This window comes from Grus americana, chromosome 2 (genome assembly GCF_028858705.1).
Source record: "Grus americana isolate bGruAme1 chromosome 2, bGruAme1.mat, whole genome shotgun sequence".
In the NCBI taxonomy this organism is placed as follows: Eukaryota; Metazoa; Chordata; class Aves; order Gruiformes; family Gruidae; genus Grus; species Grus americana.
Window position 1 is genome coordinate 72,433,291 of NC_072853.1, and position 19,534 is coordinate 72,452,824.

Below are 19,534 nucleotides of genomic sequence, written 5' to 3' on the forward strand. Positions count from 1 at the left end.
TGGCTTTTTGTTTGTAACCTTACTTCTTTTATATCTTTGAATCACTTTGGCTAATACATTCTTATTGTATTTCTTCTGAATGAAATATTTGTTATGAAACTACTGTGCATTGCGTTTAGGATGCCTCCATGTGCCATGCCATGCCTTTATGTCCTTAATGTCTCATGAAGTTGCTGCCCTATTCAGATTGATGTGTCTGCATCCATACATAAACCAACTTGGCTGTAGTGGGTATTACATATTTAAAGGCATGTTTCAGAACTACTCTTTACTATCTGTAACTCATAAGCAATCAGTTCCCCAAGCCAGTACAAAATTTAATAGATTGTCTAGCATCATTTGATCTATTTTCTGTAATTGCTTGACTAACTGATGCATCACTACTCAGAATCACAATTTGTGTGGTTGTCTACATGCGTTATAAAAATTATGCATCTCATTACCATAAAATGTTTTTAAAACAAATTTTATTAAAGTAGTAATTCTATTACTTGATTTGAAGCTGTCTTCAGATTTATTTCTACCTTGTGATGTTACTCATTGTTCTTTTCATTTTAGCATTTCTGCTTTTGAAAAGATGACTTTTCTCTTCCAAGACAAGATCCACTTTAAACTGATGGTGATGTTAACCACAATAAACAAGTGTCACCGCATCTAGATTTTTTACAATTTTGCATAACGAAATAATTTTGAGCATTGGGAGAAAAATTCTAAAACCTAGTAACCATTTACGTAGAAACCTGTCTTTTGGTAGAGTAGATGTTTTCACTTGATATGACCTGCTGTAATTTAGGAGCAAGGGAAGGTGATTATTTTTTTAAAAAAATATCTTCTTTGTATGGCTTGATGGAGATGAATCACTCTGTAAGCAATTCTCTGTCCTAGCTAATACTATCTGGTGCCTGACTTTGTCTTCACTCCCCCCTCCTTTTCCAGATCTTGGAGTCTCTGTGGATAGTGATGAGTCGCAATGTGAGCCTCTTGTTTACTACAGTTACAACGCTGGTGACAATCCTCTTCCATAGTGGGACAGCTCTTCTCAATTTTGTGCTTTCAGTGGTAAGTAGTATGTCATTGATTTACATACTCCATTTTACTGCAGGAACCCGATTGTACGTGTCGTAACAATGAAAAATCAAACCTAAAGCAGTGAAAACATCTTCTAACCTTATCTAATACCAAAATTCTTGAAGATTTTTCAACTTTCAGTTGTTTGGGGAGCATTCTTGGCAAAGGGCAAGATTTGTGTAACTTCCACATTACGGAGTTGGCAATCTTCCTATCATTCTGTTCATGGAAACCTCTTGTTTCTGGCCTTGAAGATGCTGAGCTGTAACTTGTGATACCCCATGTAACTACTGAAACTTTATGGCATGTCCTCATAAGCATATCTTTAAACAAGCCAATGCTCTCAGAAGAAGCAAAAAATTGTTACAGGGAAATATCAGTGAAAGTATTTATTTCTCAAGGATTACCTTATATTCCCTTTTTTAATTAAATGTCTTCAGGAAATCTGTGTGAGGGGGTTGTTGGGTTGTTTTTATTTAACCTCTGTGAGCTCTAAAATGCAGAATGCTTCCTACACAAAGTTAATTCTTATTAATGTTATTGCCCACACTGAGTAGTAGTATTCGAAACCTTTTTATTAAAGGTGTTTTCTTTAAAGGATGTATTACTTTTTAGCGTATTGTGTGAGCTAGATGCTTCTAGTTTCTTTTGTTTCTAAATGCCACAGCTATGTGAAGTAATTTATAATGGTAGAGGTAACTTCTTTCTTGTGACTTACTGTGACAGGTGTTAATTAAAATTACAATAAAAATAAAAATCTGGCTGGCCTGGGACTTTTTCCTGTTTTAAATAAACAAATACTGATCTTGGAAGCTTGACTGAAATTCATGTCCTGGTTTTCAGTTCAGGATTCAAAAACATTTGTTAGAAAACAAAGTGTTTTGCCAGTTTAACTTCATTGTCTTCATTGATGCTTGCTCAGGCGGGAGATCTTTGTAGACAAAACTGCAAAATTGAAATAATGTTTAACAACATTTCAAGGCAGCTGTGTGGATTCTTTTCCATGCTTAAGAAAGAACAGATCACAATAAGACTTAATGGAATAGCTGTCTTGAACTGAAGAAAATCACTGCCACTTAATTTTGTTGTTCTCCAGTTATCTTTCAGTTTGTAAAGAAAAGATTGCATGGGAATGTTTCATTTCTTTTCTTCCTTAGTCCACAACTTCAGCCATGATGACACATTGAAAACAGTGTCTGAGAAGCTGGTATACTTAAAAATGACAGGTTTGGATAAAAATTGCAGATGATTGCAGTGCTTTCATTGCTCAGACACAAAATTTAGCTCTAGATGCCTAATGGCTTATACCAAGTTCATTACATGCTGTTGCTGTGATGTGTGATCCTGCCTTTCTGTCTGTCAGTAGGGTCCTGCCACTTGCTGGGTCACTGCAGTCAGCTGGATTAGCAGAGCTAGTTGGGATATTGCTGTGTTGGAATTCTTTTAAAGATTAGGTGCTCTAAAGGCTACACTGTTTCCTCCACTTCTGTTGTAGGTCCAACATGTTACTTAAAATGGCCATAAAAGCTTTCCCCACCAAAACACATCAGTCCTGCACTCTTGGTTTCTTGGATTTCACCATGAGCTTCCATTTTGCACTCCTAGTGATCTTACATATATAGGAAAGATTTAATACATGTATAGGTTCTTTCTGTAGATTCTTGATAATGGTGGCCTTTGAAATGCAAACAGCAGAACTGAAATACTTCAACTTTTAAGAAATAAGGCAAAAAATCACTGAACAACATTTTCCTGTTAACTGTACTTCAGGTATGCCAGGGTAAAGGGATGTGCTTGTCTCCATTTCTGTGCACGTGTCACTATAAGTGTTGGTGTTCTTGTAACTGTATGAACTACCTCTTTTGAAGGCATTTAAAATTTGCACACCTACCTGAAGAGTAGTTATTAAAGCCGTTAAACCGTGTGGGAAAGTGCTTTAACTTAATCTTGTTTGCACTGTCCATTTCACGGGCTGTTGTATCTGTTCAGAGGCATGGTTTCTCATCTTTATGAAAGTCTTTCGCAAAGGCTCTTGCTACAAAAACTAAACAGATTTTCTTAAAACACAAAAAGGTAACTTAATGGAACTTGTTTTAATATTGTTTAGAGTGGGTTTGTTAACAGCTTATGACTGAAAGAGAAGGGACTTAAATGTAGGACATTGAGTAAATAGCCTGCACTAAATAAAAATTAATACAGTCCATTATTTGGGGCAATAAGTAAATGAAAATGCTAGTTGTTGTGAGTTTAGATGAACCTTAAAGTATTTTTTAGGATAACCTAACTTGAACTGTCATGGAGTCCATGTAGAAATAGTATAACTGCTTATTAATTTTTTCTTGTGCTTTTTTTCCCTCTTTCCCTGCTGCAACAGCTTAATGCAATAAGCAGAGAAAATCCAGATGTGACCCTAGGATAAACCACTGCAGCTTTCTTAACTTTTGTGATGTGCATTGTTACTGAATCCCATTTGGTGTTATGCCATTGTTAAGTTTGCCTGCTAGTCACGTTCCTGCCTTCAGAGCTAAAGAAAAACACCCTCCAAGTGAGGAGGAGAAGACCAGAAGTGACCTTTACAGTTCTTGTTCTTCTGGGGTCTCAAGGCATACTTACATCTTTTGCTCTAGAGAGACTTTTTTTCAATAATTTGCTTTCCAAGGGTGGATATCTCTAACAATTTAGTTCTTCCTTAAGCTGAGATTTCAGCATGAGCCTTTTTCTGCTCTCTTTTGGAAAGTCTTGAGTTAAGAAGTTCATGGTTTCCTGGGAAAACTCACTGTTTTTCAGCAAGGAGGAAGGGCTTTTGCATAGAGTTCAATTTGAATGTGAAGGCAAATAGTTTCAGAGTTTTTGATTGTTCTAGTTTAGTTGCTGCATCTTTGACTGCTACCTGGCCCAATATCCTTTCCCCATCTTCCTTTTTTTTTTAAATGCAGTTTTGGAATGGAATTTTTACATTTTGAACAGACGGAACCCTAAAACTAGGTAGGCAGCATTCGAACACATCTTGTGAGTTGCTGTGGTCCAGCCAGCAGTGTCAGCTGAAAAAACTGACTCTCTTGAAAATGCCATGTCTGTGTTTTGACAAAAGATACATTTAATGGGCTGCTAAGGGAAATTTGGTTTCTGGGGTTTTTTTTCCTAAATGTGAAACAGAAGGAATTCTTTTGAATTTTGTCTAGGTAGAACTGTGTTTAAAAGAAAGCACTACTCCAGCTTTAACTGTACTCTTTACTTTTTCATTTTACAGGATTCTTAGTTGCTACAGAAGAGTGTTTAGTACTTTGAAGTGGCACAAACTAATTTAAATTTTCCAACAAGATAATTCCTGAAGTGTTTGGCTTTTCAACTAATTACATTTTGGTCCAATTTTAATCATCTTAAAAAAAAAAAGAAAATAGTGAAATTTATTTTGATAAATCATTGAAAAAATGTGCTTTAAAACATAGAAATAATGGACACTTTGTTCAGAACCTCCATTTTGAAAAATACGTCTTCCATCAAAACATTCAGTAGGAAGTGATCCGTGTAGTGTATCCATCCATGATCTAGTAAAACTATATTCAGATCCTCAACAGACGTTTGAAAACTGATCATTAGTTGCAAGAGTGCCACTTCTGTTTCACTTCTGAATACAAGTTCCTATCTGCACACATATGCACACGGATGTGTATATATATATATATATGCCTCTGTGTGTGCGTGCATATATATGTACAGGAATACATATACACTCACTCATGCACGTGCACATGTACACACACTGCTCATACTCTGTTAGAAAATTTAGGAGAGAAAAGCTCCATTTGGCTGATGGATATCTGCAGTCCTGCGGGGAATATACAAATTTTTGATGCTGTAAAAGAATAAAAAAGAAAAGAAAAAAGCCAAGAATAAAGCTTTTGGGCAGAAAATTGAGTATGAAAGGCAGATAGAAAAAATATTTCACCAGTGTATGGAACAAGCAATTAAGTCATGTGTTTCTTCATATATATGTGGAAATGCTGAATTACCATTTTAGTATAGAGTGTTTACCCATAGCTTTCTCCTTGAATTCAGTCAATCCCCCCTCAAATTAGAGTATTTAATGTTTTGGTCTACAGAACAAATTTACAGCAAGAAATAGTAATCCATCAATTGCTTAACAACGGAAAGATCTTATTATTTTATTTTTGGTGAATTCCTTCTTGTAGTCATCAGCAGGATCTTGAGTTGTTGCTTAGGAAACAATTAAGGTAATGTCTTAAATCTCAAGTATCCTTTAATAGAGGTCTGAAAACTGTCAGACTCCGGCTGGTATAGGGTAGGACATATCTTTTTGCTGCTGAATGTACTGTTGAGGCTATTCTGCTTGTTTGAAGTCAGCAAGCCGCTTTGTAATAAATTATTATATTTTGTGATGACTACTTCTTTTTGCATTTCTGTACCTATTGAGCTAAAGCAAATATGTTAATTTCCCCAATAAGAATCTAAATTAATAATCTAAAATTCAGGTGATTTTGTATGGTGCTGTGGTGTCATGGTTTAGCCCTGGTTGAAAACTAAGCACCACTCAGCCACTCGCTCACTCCCCTCCAGCAGGATGGCGGAAAGAATCAGAAGGGTAAAGGTGAGAAAATTCCTGGGTTGAGATAAAGACAATTTAATAGGTAAATCAAAAGCCGTGTGCACAAGCAAAGCAAAGCAAGGAATCCATTCACCACTTCCCACTGGCAGGCAGGTGTTCGGCCATCTCCAGGACAGCAGGGCTCCATCACGCATAACGGTTACTTAGGAAGACAAACGCCATCACTTTGAACGCTGCCACCCTCACCCTGTTCTTCCTCTTCCCCCAGTCCCTTATAAGTTGAACATGATGTCATATGGTATGGGATATCCCTTTGGTCAGTTGACGTCAGCTGTCCCAGCTGTGTCCCCTTTCAACTCCTTGTGCACCCCCAGCCTACTCGCTGGTGGGGCGGTGTGAGAAGCAGAAAGGGCCTTGGCTCTGGGTAAGCACTGCTCAGCAGTAACAAAAACCACATCTATATAACAAAAACATCTCTATATTATCAACACTGTTGCCAACACAAATCCAAAACATAGCCCTGTACCAGCTACTATGAAGAAAATTAACTCTGTCTCAGCTGAAACCGGGACATGCGTTTACATGCATCTTATCTTGAAAGAAATTGAGTTAGGTTTGTCTCTTTTCCTAGCTTGTACTTCAGTTTAACACCATTTTATTCCATTGCTGTTTATCCCCAGCTGTCACTTTGGCTTCTACAGTTCAGATGGGTGGGTATGTGTATGTTGGTGCACTGTTACTCCCCAAGAAACCAAGCTTCTTCTGTAAACATTGGGGAAGAACAACTTTTCCAGTCAGTACAGGTGCTGTGCATGTTGCCACTTGGACTAATCCCCGGCTCTTATTCATAGCCTGCCTCAAGTCAGCCCTGTATGTTTTCTCATACCACAGGGAATCAAGCTTTGCCTGTTTGCTGCAGTTAATTTCCTCATTCCCTGGTTGCTGTATTCTTTTCAAAAGGCAACATCTTCAGAAGTTAACTGACGCTGTCCTAATAAAACAAGATCCAATGGAGCTGTTTTTTCACTTTGCTTTTTGTGAGCATCAGGATGAGCCGATATTGTTCTTAGTGCAATATGCTGCTTTCTGTGTTGAAAACTGCACTGCAAGGAGGAGCTGTAGCTGGATCCCCGTGTAAGGAAGGCAAAACACCACCTGGATGCTGCTTCAGTATAGGGAGTTTTGTAGCAAAATGGGAAATATTACAGTAGCTTAGGAGAAATGGCAAGCCCTATCAAAGAGAAAATAACCAACCATGCTTGCAACATTACAGAGGATGCTAAAATCTGATCCAAGTTTTAAGATTACCTCATTTGAAATTGTAACAAAACATAGCTGATATTACTACTGGCACTGGATTATTTCCTGTTAAACCAAGGCCTAATTCAATTGGGGGGGGGGGAGTTGTGGTTTTGGTTTGGGGTTTTTGTGATCTCAGAATGAATATTAACAGTATGCTGTTTAAATGTGCTACTGCGATGACTTGTTTTAGTAGGCAGATTAGTTTATCACCCAAGGTAGAAGTTACACACCTGGGAAGATGGAATAGAGCCTACACCTATATATGACATTTTGGAAAGGGGTCACAGTAGGTGAACAGCTAAGTGTGACTTCCAAGTGGGAGGATGGGGGGAAGTAGTAGTAACGTTTCACTGATTAGAAAGGAATTAGGAACAGAGACAAGTGATGGTATTGTTGAGACTGGTAATGGAATACTGCATGTTGTGCTGTCTGCATTTTTTTTTTCTGAGTGTGTTCAGAGAGAATGCAGGAAAAGGGCATGAGGTATCTGCAGACTGCATAAAATGCTTGCAAGTAAGAGACTTACGGAGGTCAGGCTGTTTGGCTTATCAAAAGATTAAGATGTGGTTTATTCTAGCATATGAGTAGGTTGGAAATAAGGAAAGGGAAAGAAGTCTTTTTAATCTTGGGAAGAAAGGAAAAAAATCTAAGGCTTGCAGATGAAGCAAATATAAGCCGTAGTTTACCACTGGAGCATACAGAATGGATTTTCCTTGTTTAAGGTATTCTGTTTCAAGCTGGACACATTTCTGTGATGTATGCTTAGCCCAAGAAGTTGCTGAGCCCACTGACAGGAAAATAAAGAAGACATAATGGACTGCAACGTACAGGAAGCTAATACAATCTGATTGTATTTTTTTGGTCTTTAAATTGAAATAATGGAACTGCCATCACTTCTAAGACTCATCTTCAAACTTGCATAAGGAATATTAGTGAAGATTGCCAGACTAATAAATATTTTAAATTTTCTGTTCATGAGGTTTTGTTTAATTCATATCTGATATCCAACTGCATAATGACTCTTGAGACAACTCAGATTTATTTGATGAGTTTGGGTTTTGTTTTGGTGTTGGTTTTTTGGGTTTGTGGTGGGGTTTTTGGGGGGTTTTTTTTAAGAATAGATGTTACTATTCAGCAAGTCTTTGATCTGCTAAGCATGCTGGGAAAAACCAAACAAAAAACAACTAGAATGTTGATCTAGTTGACAAACAATATTCTAGTTGTTTGATCTAGATGTAACTTTGGGAAGAGGCTGAACAGGGCTATAAGTTTTATAATGTTTAGCTATAACTATTAAGTCCTTCGTGGAGCGGGCGAGAAAATTATTCTTCTAGCTCTGTGTGTTTCTCTAAATCCAAGCTTGTGGAATAGTATTGTGCGCCTTTCTAATGAAGTTCAATATCTGAAGCATAGCTGCATACTGTTGTTCCGGAAAGTATTTATTGTCTTTTAGTTTAAAACTCCCAATATGTTTTGCAGGTGATTTTTCTGACCACGCTGTTCTACCTGTTGAGTTCCAGTGATGAGTACTACAAGCCAGTAAAATGGGTGATAAGCCTGACACCTTTGTCTCAGCCAGGTCCCTCCTCAAATATAGTTGGCCAGTCTGTGGAGGAAGCAATAAGGTATGTTGTTGATTTGTTGCCCTTTTTGGAAAATTCTTTTTTAAATTTGATGTTCAACTACAAATACTTAGCAATTGCAACAGCTCATGTTTCAAAGACAAGTTGCAAATCTCAAAGATTTTCAAGAACCTAGCATTGATGATTTTTTTTCCCCTTGATTGTTACAAAAGCAATATGATTGGACTTGCCTAAAAAAAATTTCAGAGGTCTGTGCTGTAGCGAATACTAGTATTTTATAAAACCAATACACCCATGACATCCCTAACCTATCAGGAAGCAGTGTGTTTGTAGCTATGTTGGCATTAATGGCTAGTACAGCTCAGTAGGAGCAGATTGATACAGCAAAACAGTTGAAATGGAGGGCCTGACATCTGTGCAGTACGCATTTCAGAGTTGTTTAGTTTGAACTATTTTTAGTCTAATCTTGAGGACTAAGTACCCGATTGCAGCTGGAGTGTATTAGATATGCTCCTGGAGTGCATTTTCCAGTTTGATTTCATCTGAAAGAAATTTACTTAGTGATCTCCATGAACCAAATTACACCAAAGGGAACAACGGGGGAGCGCTCTCCTTATCCCACTTAAAACACTACTGTACTACACCTCCAGAGTGCATCCACTGTGCCTCATGCTTAGTTACCATTCTTATGTTTCATTTCTAAACTACTACAGTAACTGAAGGAGGACTTTTTGTGCTTTTAAATATGGTTCACTGAGACTTCAGAATAAAGCAGTTTTTGGGGTGGTACAGTAATGTATTTCATTCATCACAGATGAGTGAAACTGTCAGCTTTCACCTGTTAGCAGCTTAGAACACTAACACGTTGGTAATGTAGTAAATGGATTTTAAATAAGGTATTTAAGTCATAGCTCACTTTGTCAAAAAAGTTGATGGACTGGGCAAACTCAACAGACTCCATGCTAAATTCTATACAGCCCTTGTTTCTCTGTATGCTTTGTGTGTCATCTGGTGCATACCTACAGAACATGAACAGACAAACTGGTGATGTATTAAAACTGCTTTCAAAACTTACTGCCAAGTGTTTGCCCTTGTTCTCAGGTGTACTTTACAAGTGAGCATTGTTCTCTGTTACTGGAGAAGATGTTTCTGGGTACATCTTAACAATGAAAAGGTTATATCATGCTGTGAAGATTTTGAACAACAATGATAACTGCTATAGTCATTCAAAATGAAGGGGCAATCCAGGTAGAAAACAACAAATTTGGAATTCTGCCGAAAAGTTAATAGCCCTTCTCTTGAGTGACTGCTATTGAGTTTTCATTGATCACATGATTAATATCTTGGTTCTATCTCTTCTGAAGAATGCAAGCAGATTTAGAAACTGAGACTTGTCTCACAGATTGTTCTCTTTAACCCTCGGTATAGGGAAACAGTGCCAAAAAATAGAATATGGTTTCTCTGATCATGGATACTCTGCAGGGAGGATTGTATTAAATGCAATTTTGGGTTTATAGGTCTGTGACACAGGTGACCCAAGATATTTGTCAGAGTTCAGAATGGTGGAAAGAAAATAATGTTAGAGAAGCCACAGGAAAATGAGTAGGAAAGAGCCAGCATGCATCAGTAACTGCAAATATGATGAGGAAAAAAAACAGTGTCAGGAGAATGTGGAATGTGAAGCTGCTTGTCATATGTAAGGGAACTCAGTCTGTGTGTTCACTAAGGTAGCCTGAAACAGTCATTCACGTTTGTTTGTTTGGAGTAGCCTGTACTTGGTGCCTTATTTGAGTTCTTTGGAATACTGCTTCTGAAATTTTCAGAAGTTTTTCTTGCTCTTGCTCAGTTGTATGTAAGGATTTATCATAATGCTTCTAGATTAGCTTGCCTTTGACTCAATACATACTGTCATCTTCAGTATGTAAATATGAAGAGTATAGTAACAAATTCCTGTGAGTTTATGCATGCCTAGTCTGTTGCCATCTGAAAATCAATTGCCACTGCAAGTCATTTCTTTTGTCAAAAAGTAGCATCTATCCTTTGATTTTGGAACTGAATTGTTGTTAGAGGGGTAGGAACCTAAAAATGGCTACTTCACCTCATCTATAAAAGGCATGCAAAATGGGTGTTAATGCTTGGTGGTAGGATGGCAGGAAGAGGCTCTGTTTGTATTATGAATTATCAAATAATGAAGTTTCTGTAGTCACTTCTATCATTAGACTATGACAGCATTACACAACATGAATTCAGCCTCAAAACACTCATGTGTACAAGCTGACCAAAAGTATAGAAAGGTCAGGTTATAAATCTTGAAATTCACCAGCTATGTTCCAGCTCCCATCGCTCTCCAGCAGGACGTAGCAGTGCACAAAACTAAGAATGCATCTAACTAGTCCTGTCCAGAGAGCAGGGATCCTCCTGGCAAAAGATGCAGTTACATCTCTCTTGCTCATGGACCAAATTACATGAAAATACTATTCTTCCATATTGACAGTCACTTCTATTGTTCTTTTACTTATAATGTGTCATGAAATGTACTAGGGAACTTGGTTACAATCAAGGAATTCTGTTCCTTTTTGTGTCCTTTCCCATTTATTTGTGAGGAGAAGAGCAAGGGGGAAACAAGAGGAGGGCAATCAGGAAATGGTTTCTGTAGCTCAAGAAATCCCTTAACTTGAAGCTGTTATCCAGCAAGCACCTAATCAAACCAATTTCTTTACCCACTGCAGTATCTCTCATCAGAGCTATCTTGTGATTTTTATTGTACGGAATACAAAACCCTATGGATTTTATAAATGTTTTTCTAATTCCAGCGGTGATGAATTTGCAAGGACACTGACAGTTAACTGGTTCACTGTTCACGAGCATTGATTTATGAGCTGTATTTGAGTAAGAAGAGCTTTCCTGCCTATTTTCAGCTAAGTGCTGACCCTGACTGTTTCTGTCAAAATACTTCAGATGTTAAATGTGCACTTCAGTAGCGGGAGAAAAAAAGATGCAGCTCTGATGATACTGCAGCAGTTTTAAAGAAGTTCACGGGAATCCAAGAATTACGTACTGAAAGCAATGGGATGCATGCCATCCCAGATTTTAATAGGAAACCTATTCATCCAGAAAACACGGGAGACAAAATGCCAGCAGCATGTATCACATGTTGGGAATGAGCAGTGATTACCAAAGGGGAACCCATGCCAGATCAGTTGGAGGCACGTGACGGACTAGGTGACATCTGGGAACACCCAGCACAGCTTCACCAAGGACAAGTTGTGCTGGCACCAACGTGAGCCTTGCTTTGAGGAGGTGGCTGTCCTAGTGGGACAAGGGGAGAGCAGTGCCTGCCATTTACTCTGACTTTAGCAAGGCCCGTGACGCAGGCTCCCACGGTCTCCCAGTTCACAGACTCACAGAGGGGTAGGGTTTGGAAGGGACCTCTGGAGATCGTCTAGTCCAAACGCCCTGCTGGAGCAGGATCACCTAGAGCTTGTTGCACGGGATTGCGTCCAGGCGGGTTTGGAATATCTCGAGAGAAAGAGACTCTGCAACGTCTCTGGGCAGCCTGTTGCAGTGCTCTGTCACCCTCAGAGGAAGGAAATTTTTTCTCATGTTGAGATGGAACTTCCTGTTTTCCAGTTTGTGCCCGTTGCCCCTTGTCGTGTCACTCTGGTCACCACTGAGAAGAGTCTGGCCCCTTCCTCTCGACATCCACTCTTCAGGTATTTGTAGGGGTTGATGAGATCCCCTCCCAGTCTTCTCTTCGCCAGGCTAAACAGACCCAGCTCTCTCAGCCTTTCCTCGTACGAGAGATGCTCCAGTCCCCTAGTGGTCTTTGTAGCCCTCCGCTGGACTCTCTCCAGTAGTTCCTTGTCTGTCTTGAAGTGGGGAGCCCAGAGCTGGACACGATATTGCAGACGTGGCCTTAGCAGGGCAGAGTAGAGGGGGAGGATAACCTCCCTCGACCTGCTGGCCACGCTCTTCTTAATGTGCCCCAGGATACCGTTGGCCTTCTTGGCCACAAGGACACACTGCTGGCTCACGGAGAGCTTGTTGTCCACCAGGACTCGCAGGTCCTTCTCCGCAGTGCTGCTTCCCAGCAGGTCAACCCCTCACCTGTACCGGTGCCTGGGGCTGTTCTTCCCTGGGTGCAGGACCCTACGTTTGCCCTTATTGAATTTCACACGGTTCCTCTTTGCCCAGTTCTCTAGTCTGTCAAGGTCTCGCTGATGGGTGAGGCGTGGACAGGAGAAGGGGATGACACGGTGGGAGGGCCGGTGCCTTGGGCTCAGCAGGACAAATCCCACCCGCGGGGCAGCTGCTAGTGGTGGTGTGCCCTCAGGTCAGCGGTGGGCCTGATGCTGGTGATGGTCTGAAGTAAGGGCTTGGGCGGCAGTGGGCCAGGCTGCCTTCCGCAAGGTTGTGGGTGTCCCTTCCCACGTGGGGAGGGCAGGACAGCTGATGGGGATGTCCCTTGGCGTCTGGGGAAGGCAGCAGCGCGATGGAAGCCAGGCCCTCTCCTCTCTTCCCGCTTGGGGCTTGGTGCGGAAGAGATGGCACCTCTTCAGGAGGGGCGGTGGTGGCGGGGATGGGAAAAGAAGGGCCCGCGCAACCCTTGACAGTCAACGAAAGAACTGTTTCTTGGTGGGAGATGTTGCAGGTGAGCCTGCGGGATGTCCGTCGAGTTTGTCTTCAGTTAAACAGGACTTTCCCCTTGTGAACCCGTGTTGGCTATGACCAATGACTGCATTGTCTGTCAAGTGTTTGTCAGTAACTCCCAGAATGGCCTCCGTCATTTTACCCGGCACTGAAGCGAGACCGATAATTTGGGAACAAGAACTTCCTAGGGTTCCATGCCGTTGCGATGATGATTTTAGTCCATTTCAAACACTAGTATCAAGTTATTGCTGTTACAGCCTAAAAAGCCCGGAATGTAAGGCACCGCCAAAGCACCAAGGTGGGCACGGAAGAGGAAAGTTTCCAAAAAGAGCCTCCTACTCGAAGACGGAGACCAGGAGGGGACACAGGAGTCCAGATGCAGTGCCAAATGAGAGAGGACAAAAGGGGTTTTAATCTTTTTTTGTTGTTTTTTATTTTCCAGTCAGGAAGGTGCGGAGGCTGAGCCGCCGGTAGGGATCCGCCCGGGCGCTCCTGCGACGCTGTTGGCATGGTCTGACGCAAAGGAGCCTGGATGGTTGGGGTACTGCCAGGTGACCCCTGAGGCAGGTGGACCCACTGCCATGGATGGCTGTTATTGAGGTGGATCCACCTCCATGGGCTCCACGCTGTTGTCTGGTGGATTAACAGCTGTCTGCCCCAGACCGTTCTGTGGTGGATCCACCTCCATGGGCTCCACCTTGCCTTTTGGTGAGCTGTCACGCCCGGTGCCCAAAATGTGCCTGAGTATGTAGGCACGCCAGCGCTCCAGGCTGTCGCCCTGCGTGGCCGCAGCCGCGCGCTGGCTGACGCGGGTGGCGCGAGCGCAGGCGATGGCTCTCCTGGCACAAGCGGTGATGTTCCTCCTCCGCTGCTGTGCCATCCTCAGGCTCCTGGGAGGCGCCTTCCTGTTTGGCGGTTGCAGGAACCATTTCTGTCCTGTCCCGCGCAGAGGTGGGCAGCCACGCGCCTCGCTGCCCCGGCTGCTCCCTGGCAGGCAGACCCGCTTGGTCTGGATGGCATTTTGCGGTGGGCAGCCACCCGCCTCGCTGCCCCGGCTGGTCCCTGGCAGGCAGGCCTGCTTTCGCTTGAGGGCGATCCTTGGTGGGCAGGCACCCGCCTCGCCGCCCCGGCTGCTCCCTGGCTGGCAGACCCGCTTTGGCTGGGCGGCGTTCCGCGGTGGGCAGCCACCCGCCTTGCTGCTCCGGCTGGTCCCTGGCTGGCAGACCCGCTTTGGCTGGGTGGTGTTCCCTGGTGGGCAGCTGCCCGCCTGGCTGCTCTGGGTGTTGCCTGGCAGGCAGACACGCTTGGGCCCAGCGGCGTTCCCTGCTGGGCTTACAGCCATGTGCTGCATGCCCTCGATCAGGGAAGCGAGGTCCATTGCACTTGTGGCAGGAGGTGCGATTTGGTGGTTGTTGTTCCTCCTCCTCCTCCTCCGCTGCCTCCGCTTCCTCCTCCTGGGAGGCGCATTGCTCCCCTGCGGCTGCGGGAAGCGGCTCTGTGGCATCCCACTGCAAGGTGGGCAGCCATCGGCCTCGCTGCTCCGGCTCCTCTTCCGTCCAAGCATGCTTGGCATCTGAGGGCCTTGAAGCTCGGCAAACTGTGGGCCAGCTGCAGGGGCCCCTCCTTTTATAGGCCCCGAGCAGCAGGCTGCCACTGTGATGTCGATTGTGAGCGCGGCTGATGCGTGCTGCCCAATATGGCAGTTTTGGGCGTGGGGGCCCCGTGGCCTGAAAGATGCCCAAATGTGAGTGAAGGAGGGTCGTCGTGAGGGCTGAGGGCCCCTTTCCAGGGGCTGGTTCCCGCCTGCCATCGTGCTTGCCCCAGAGGAAGGCTGCCCCTTGGGCACAGGGACCGCCCTCCACCTCCCCTCGTGAGCCCTGGGCTCCAGCCCCCTCCTCATCTTGTGCCCAGGGTCCCCTCGACGAGACGGTGGCAACAACGTTCCAGGAAGGTCGGGGGTCCTCAGTGACCCCCCCCGACCTGGCACCCTGCAAGTGGCACAGCCCCCCCGTGCTCGACAGTGGCTGAGAGGGGCCAAAGCATCCGGACGTCCCGCCGGCGGCATGAGAAAGGGAGGCCCAGCCGGGCTGCGCATGGTCTGCCAGCACTTTATAAAGCAGTTGTGGATTGCCAAGTGTGGTGTGAGCCCTTCTTTCCTTTGCCGTCGCCCGGCCCTGCCCCTGGAGCGTGGAGAGGTGCCATCATCTCTTCTGCGTAGAACCCCGGGGAGAGGGGAGGAGAGGGCCCGGCTTCCATCGAGCTGCTGTGCCAGCGCAACGTGAGGAGCCTGCCGGAGGCTGCCGAGGGAGGTCCTTGGGACCTGTAGCGGGGGGTGGGTTCAGTCTGAGGTGCACCCTTGCTCTGTTCACTAGTATGAAGGACAAAGCTGCTCACCGCTTTTGCCTACCCATTCCGAGAAGGAGCTCTCCCGGAGCTTTCCGGCAGGCTTCCGGGAAGCAGCTCTTGCCCTTCTCAGGCATGTGCCAGAAGGTCAGTTGGAGGCACACGATGGACTAGGTGACATCTGGGAACACCCAGCACAGCTTCACCAAGGACAAGTTGTGCTGGCACCAACGTGAGCCTTGCTTTGAGGAGGTGGCTGTCCTAGTGGGACAAGGGGAGAGCAGTGCCTGCCATTTACTCTGACTTTAGCAAGGCCCGTGACGCAGGCTCCCACGGTCTCCCAGTTCACAGACTCACAGAGGGGTAGGGTTTGGAAGGGACCTCTGGAGATCGTCTAGTCCAAACGCCCTGCTGGAGCAGGATCACCTAGAGCTTGTTGCACGGGATTGCGTCCAGGCGGGTTTGGAGTATCTCGAGAGAAAGAGACTCTGCAACGTCTCTGGGCAGCCTGTTGCAGTGCTCTGTCACCCTCAGAGGAAGGAAATTTTTTCTCATGTTGAGATGGAACTTCCTGTTTTCCAGTTTGTGCCCGTTGCCCCTTGTCGTGTCACTCTGGTCACCACTGAGAAGAGTCTGGCCCCTTCCTCTCGACATCCACTCTTCAGGTATTTGTAGGGGTTGATGAGATCCCCTCCCAGTCTTCTCTTCGCCAGGCTAAACAGACCCAGCTCTCTCAGCCTTTCCTCGTACGAGAGATGCTCCAGTCCCCTAGTGGTCTTTGTAGCCCTCCGCTGGACTCTCTCCAGTAGTTCCTTGTCTGTCTTGAAGTGGGGAGCCCAGAGCTGGACACGATATTGCAGACGTGGCCTTAGCAGGGCAGAGTAGAGGGGGAGGATAACCTCCCTCGACCTGCTGGCCACGCTCTTCTTAATGTGCCCCAGGATACCGTTGGCCTTCTTGGCCACAAGGACACACTGCTGGCTCACGGAGAGCTTGTTGTCCACCAGGACTCGCAGGTCCTTCTCCGCAGTGCTGCTTCCCAGCAGGTCAACCCCTCACCTGTACCGGTGCCTGGGGCTGTTCTTCCCTGGGTGCAGGACCCTACGTTTGCCCTTATTGAATTTCACACGGTTCCTCTTTGCCCAGTTCTCTAGTCTGTCAAGGTCTCGCTGATGGGTGAGGCGTGGACAGGAGAAGGGGATGACACGGTGGGAGGGCCGGTGCCTTGTGCTCAGCAGGCCACCAAATCCCACGCGCGGGGCAGCTGCTAGTGGTGGTGTGCCCTCAGGTCAGCGGTGGGGCTGATGCTGGTGATGGTCTGAAGTAAGGGCTTGGGCGGCAGTGGGCCAGGCTGCCTTCCGCAAGGTTGTGGGTGTCCCTTCCCACGTGGGGAGGGCAGGACAGCTGATGGGGATGTCCCTTGGCGTCTGGGGAAGGCAGCAGCGCGATGGAAGCCAGGCCCTCTCCTCTCTTCCCGCTTGGGGCTCGGTGCGGAAGAGATGGCACCTCTTCAGGAGGGGCGGTGGTGGCGGGGATGGGAAAAGAAGGGCCCGCGCAACCCTTGACAGTCAACGAAAGAACTGTTTCTTGGTGGGAGATGTTGCAGGTGAGCCTGCGGGATGTCCGTCGAGTTTGTCTTCAGTTAAACAGGACTTTCCCCTTGTGAACCCGTGTTGGCTATGACCAATGACTGCATTGTCTGTCAAGTGTTTGTCAGTAACTCCCAGAATGGCCTCCGTCATTTTACCCGGCACTGAAGCGAGACCGATAATTTGGGAACAAGAACTTCCTAGGGTTCCATGCCGTTGCGATGATGATTTTAGTCCATTTCAAACACTAGTATCAAGTTATTGCTGTTACAGCCTAAAAAGCCCGGAATGTAAGGCACCGCCAAAGCACCAAGGTGGGCACGGAAGAGGAAAGTTTCCAAAAAGAGCCTCCTACTCGAAGACGGAGACCAGGAGGGGACACAGGAGTCCAGATGCAGTGCCAAATGAGAGAGGACAAAAGGGGTTTTAATCTTTTTTTGTTGTTTTTTATTTTCCAGTCAGGAAGGTGCGGAGGCTGAGCCGCCGGTAGGGATCCGCCCGGGCGCTCCTGCGACGCTGTTGGCATGGTCTGACGCAAAGGAGCCTGGATGGTTGGGGTACTGCCAGGTGACCCCTGAGGCAGGTGGACCCACTGCCATGGATGGCTGTTATTGAGGTGGATCCACCTCCATGGGCTCCACGCTGTTGTCTGGTGGATTAACAGCTGTCTGCCCCAGACCGTTCTGTGGTGGATCCACCTCCATGGGCTCCACCTTGCCTTTTGGTGAGCTGTCACGCCCGGTGCCCAAAATGTGCCTGAGTATGTAGGCACGCCAGCGCTCCAGGCTGTCGCCCTGCGTGGCCGCAGCCGCGCGCTGGCTGACGCGGGTGGCACGAGCGCAGGCGATGGCTCTCCTGGCACAAGCGGTGATGTTCCTCCTCCGCTGCTGTGCCATCCTCAGGCTCCTGGGAGGCGCCTTCCTGTTTGGCGGTTGCAGGAACCATTTCTGTCCTGTCCCGCGCAGAGGTGGGCAGCCACGCGCCTCGCTGCCCCGGCTGCTCCCTGGCAGGCAGACCCGCTTGGTCTGGATGGCATTTTGCGGTGGGCAGCCACCCGCCTCGCTGCCCCGGCTGGTCCCTGGCAGGCAGGCCTGCTTTCGCTTGAGGGCGATCCTTGGTGGGCAGGCACCCGCCTCGCCGCCCCGGCTGCTCCCTGGCTGGCAGACCCGCTTTGGCTGGGCGGCGTTCCGCGGTGGGCAGCCACCCGCCTTGCTGCTCCGGCTGGTCCCTGGCTGGCAGACCCGCTTTGGCTGGGTGGTGTTCCCTGGTGGGCAGCTGCCCGCCTGGCTGCTCTGGGTGTTGCCTGGCAGGCAGACACGCTTGGGCCCAGCGGCGTTCCCTGCTGGGCTTACAGCCATGTGCTGCATGCCCTCGATCAGGGAAGCGAGGTCCATTGCACTTGTGGCAGGAGGTGCGATTTGGTGGTTGTTGTTCCTCCTCCTCCTCCTCCGCTGCCTCCGCTTCCTCCTCCTGGGAGGCGCATTGCTCCCCTGCGGCTGCGGGAAGCGGCTCTGTGGCATCCCACTGCAAGGTGGGCAGCCATCGGCCTCGCTGCTCCGGCTCCTCTTCCGTCCAAGCATGCTTGGCATCTGAGGGCCTTGAAGCTCGGCAAACTGTGGGCCAGCTGCAGGGGCCCCTCCTTTTATAGGCCCCGAGCAGCAGGCTGCCACTGCGATGTCGATTGTGAGCGCGGCTGATGCGTGCTGCCCAATATGGCAGTTTTGGGCGTGGGGGCCCCGTGGCCTGAAAGATGCCCAAATGTGAGTGAAGGAGGGTCGTCGTGAGGGCTGAGGGCCCCTTTCCAGGGGCTGGCTCCCGCCTGCCATCGTGCTTGCCCCAGAGGAAGGCTGCCCCTTGGGAGGCCCATCTGACTAAGTCAGGGACAATTCAAGTTTAAAGAAGCACAGAAACAGAGAGGTGGGGAGATTGGTTTTTCCATGTCTTGCAAATGTGATTCTGTTTGTACGCTGAGCATTTGCTTTTACCCCACATATCTGCCTTTGGTGATATTGTCCCTATTCCCACAGTTGAGTCCTGTTCACCTCCAAGCAATCCTTCAGAAGGTGATCAACATTGTTTGAACTATAGAATAAATGTGGTTTTGTAACTTCTTAATAAATGAGTTTTCCAGATTTTGAGTAACTGTCATCATGTACATGCTCCTGTCATATTAGAGTAACCATTTTTGTGTGCTTTGTTGCCGTATACTGCCTTTGCTTCTGCCAATGAGTTGCATCTTGGGGAAGGTAGTATTTAATCTGTGGGGAAGAGCGAAGATCAGTGCTTGCGTGATGATTCCGTAAAAAGCATGGGAGGAATATCACTACCAAAGGCACGTGTGACTGCAGGGTTTTCTGACTGATGTACGAAGTACTGGTTCTTATTGAAATAGAGCAACTAATTCAGAATTCACAATGCCAAATGCTGTGCTG

General features: G+C 46.3%; 1 protein-coding gene across 2 annotated transcripts in view; it reads left to right on the forward strand.

The window, feature by feature from the left end:
• TMEM245 (transmembrane protein 245) overlaps positions 1 to 19,534 on the forward strand; it is a 98,826-nt gene that overhangs the window by 53,583 nt on the left and 25,709 nt on the right. For both annotated transcript variants that reach the window (XM_054816759.1, XM_054816758.1), the window contains 2 exons: positions 937 to 1,059; positions 8,417 to 8,562. In XM_054816759.1, the coding sequence (XP_054672734.1) occupies positions 937 to 1,059; positions 8,417 to 8,562 (269 nt within the window). The remainder of the gene's footprint in view (positions 1 to 936; positions 1,060 to 8,416; positions 8,563 to 19,534) is intronic.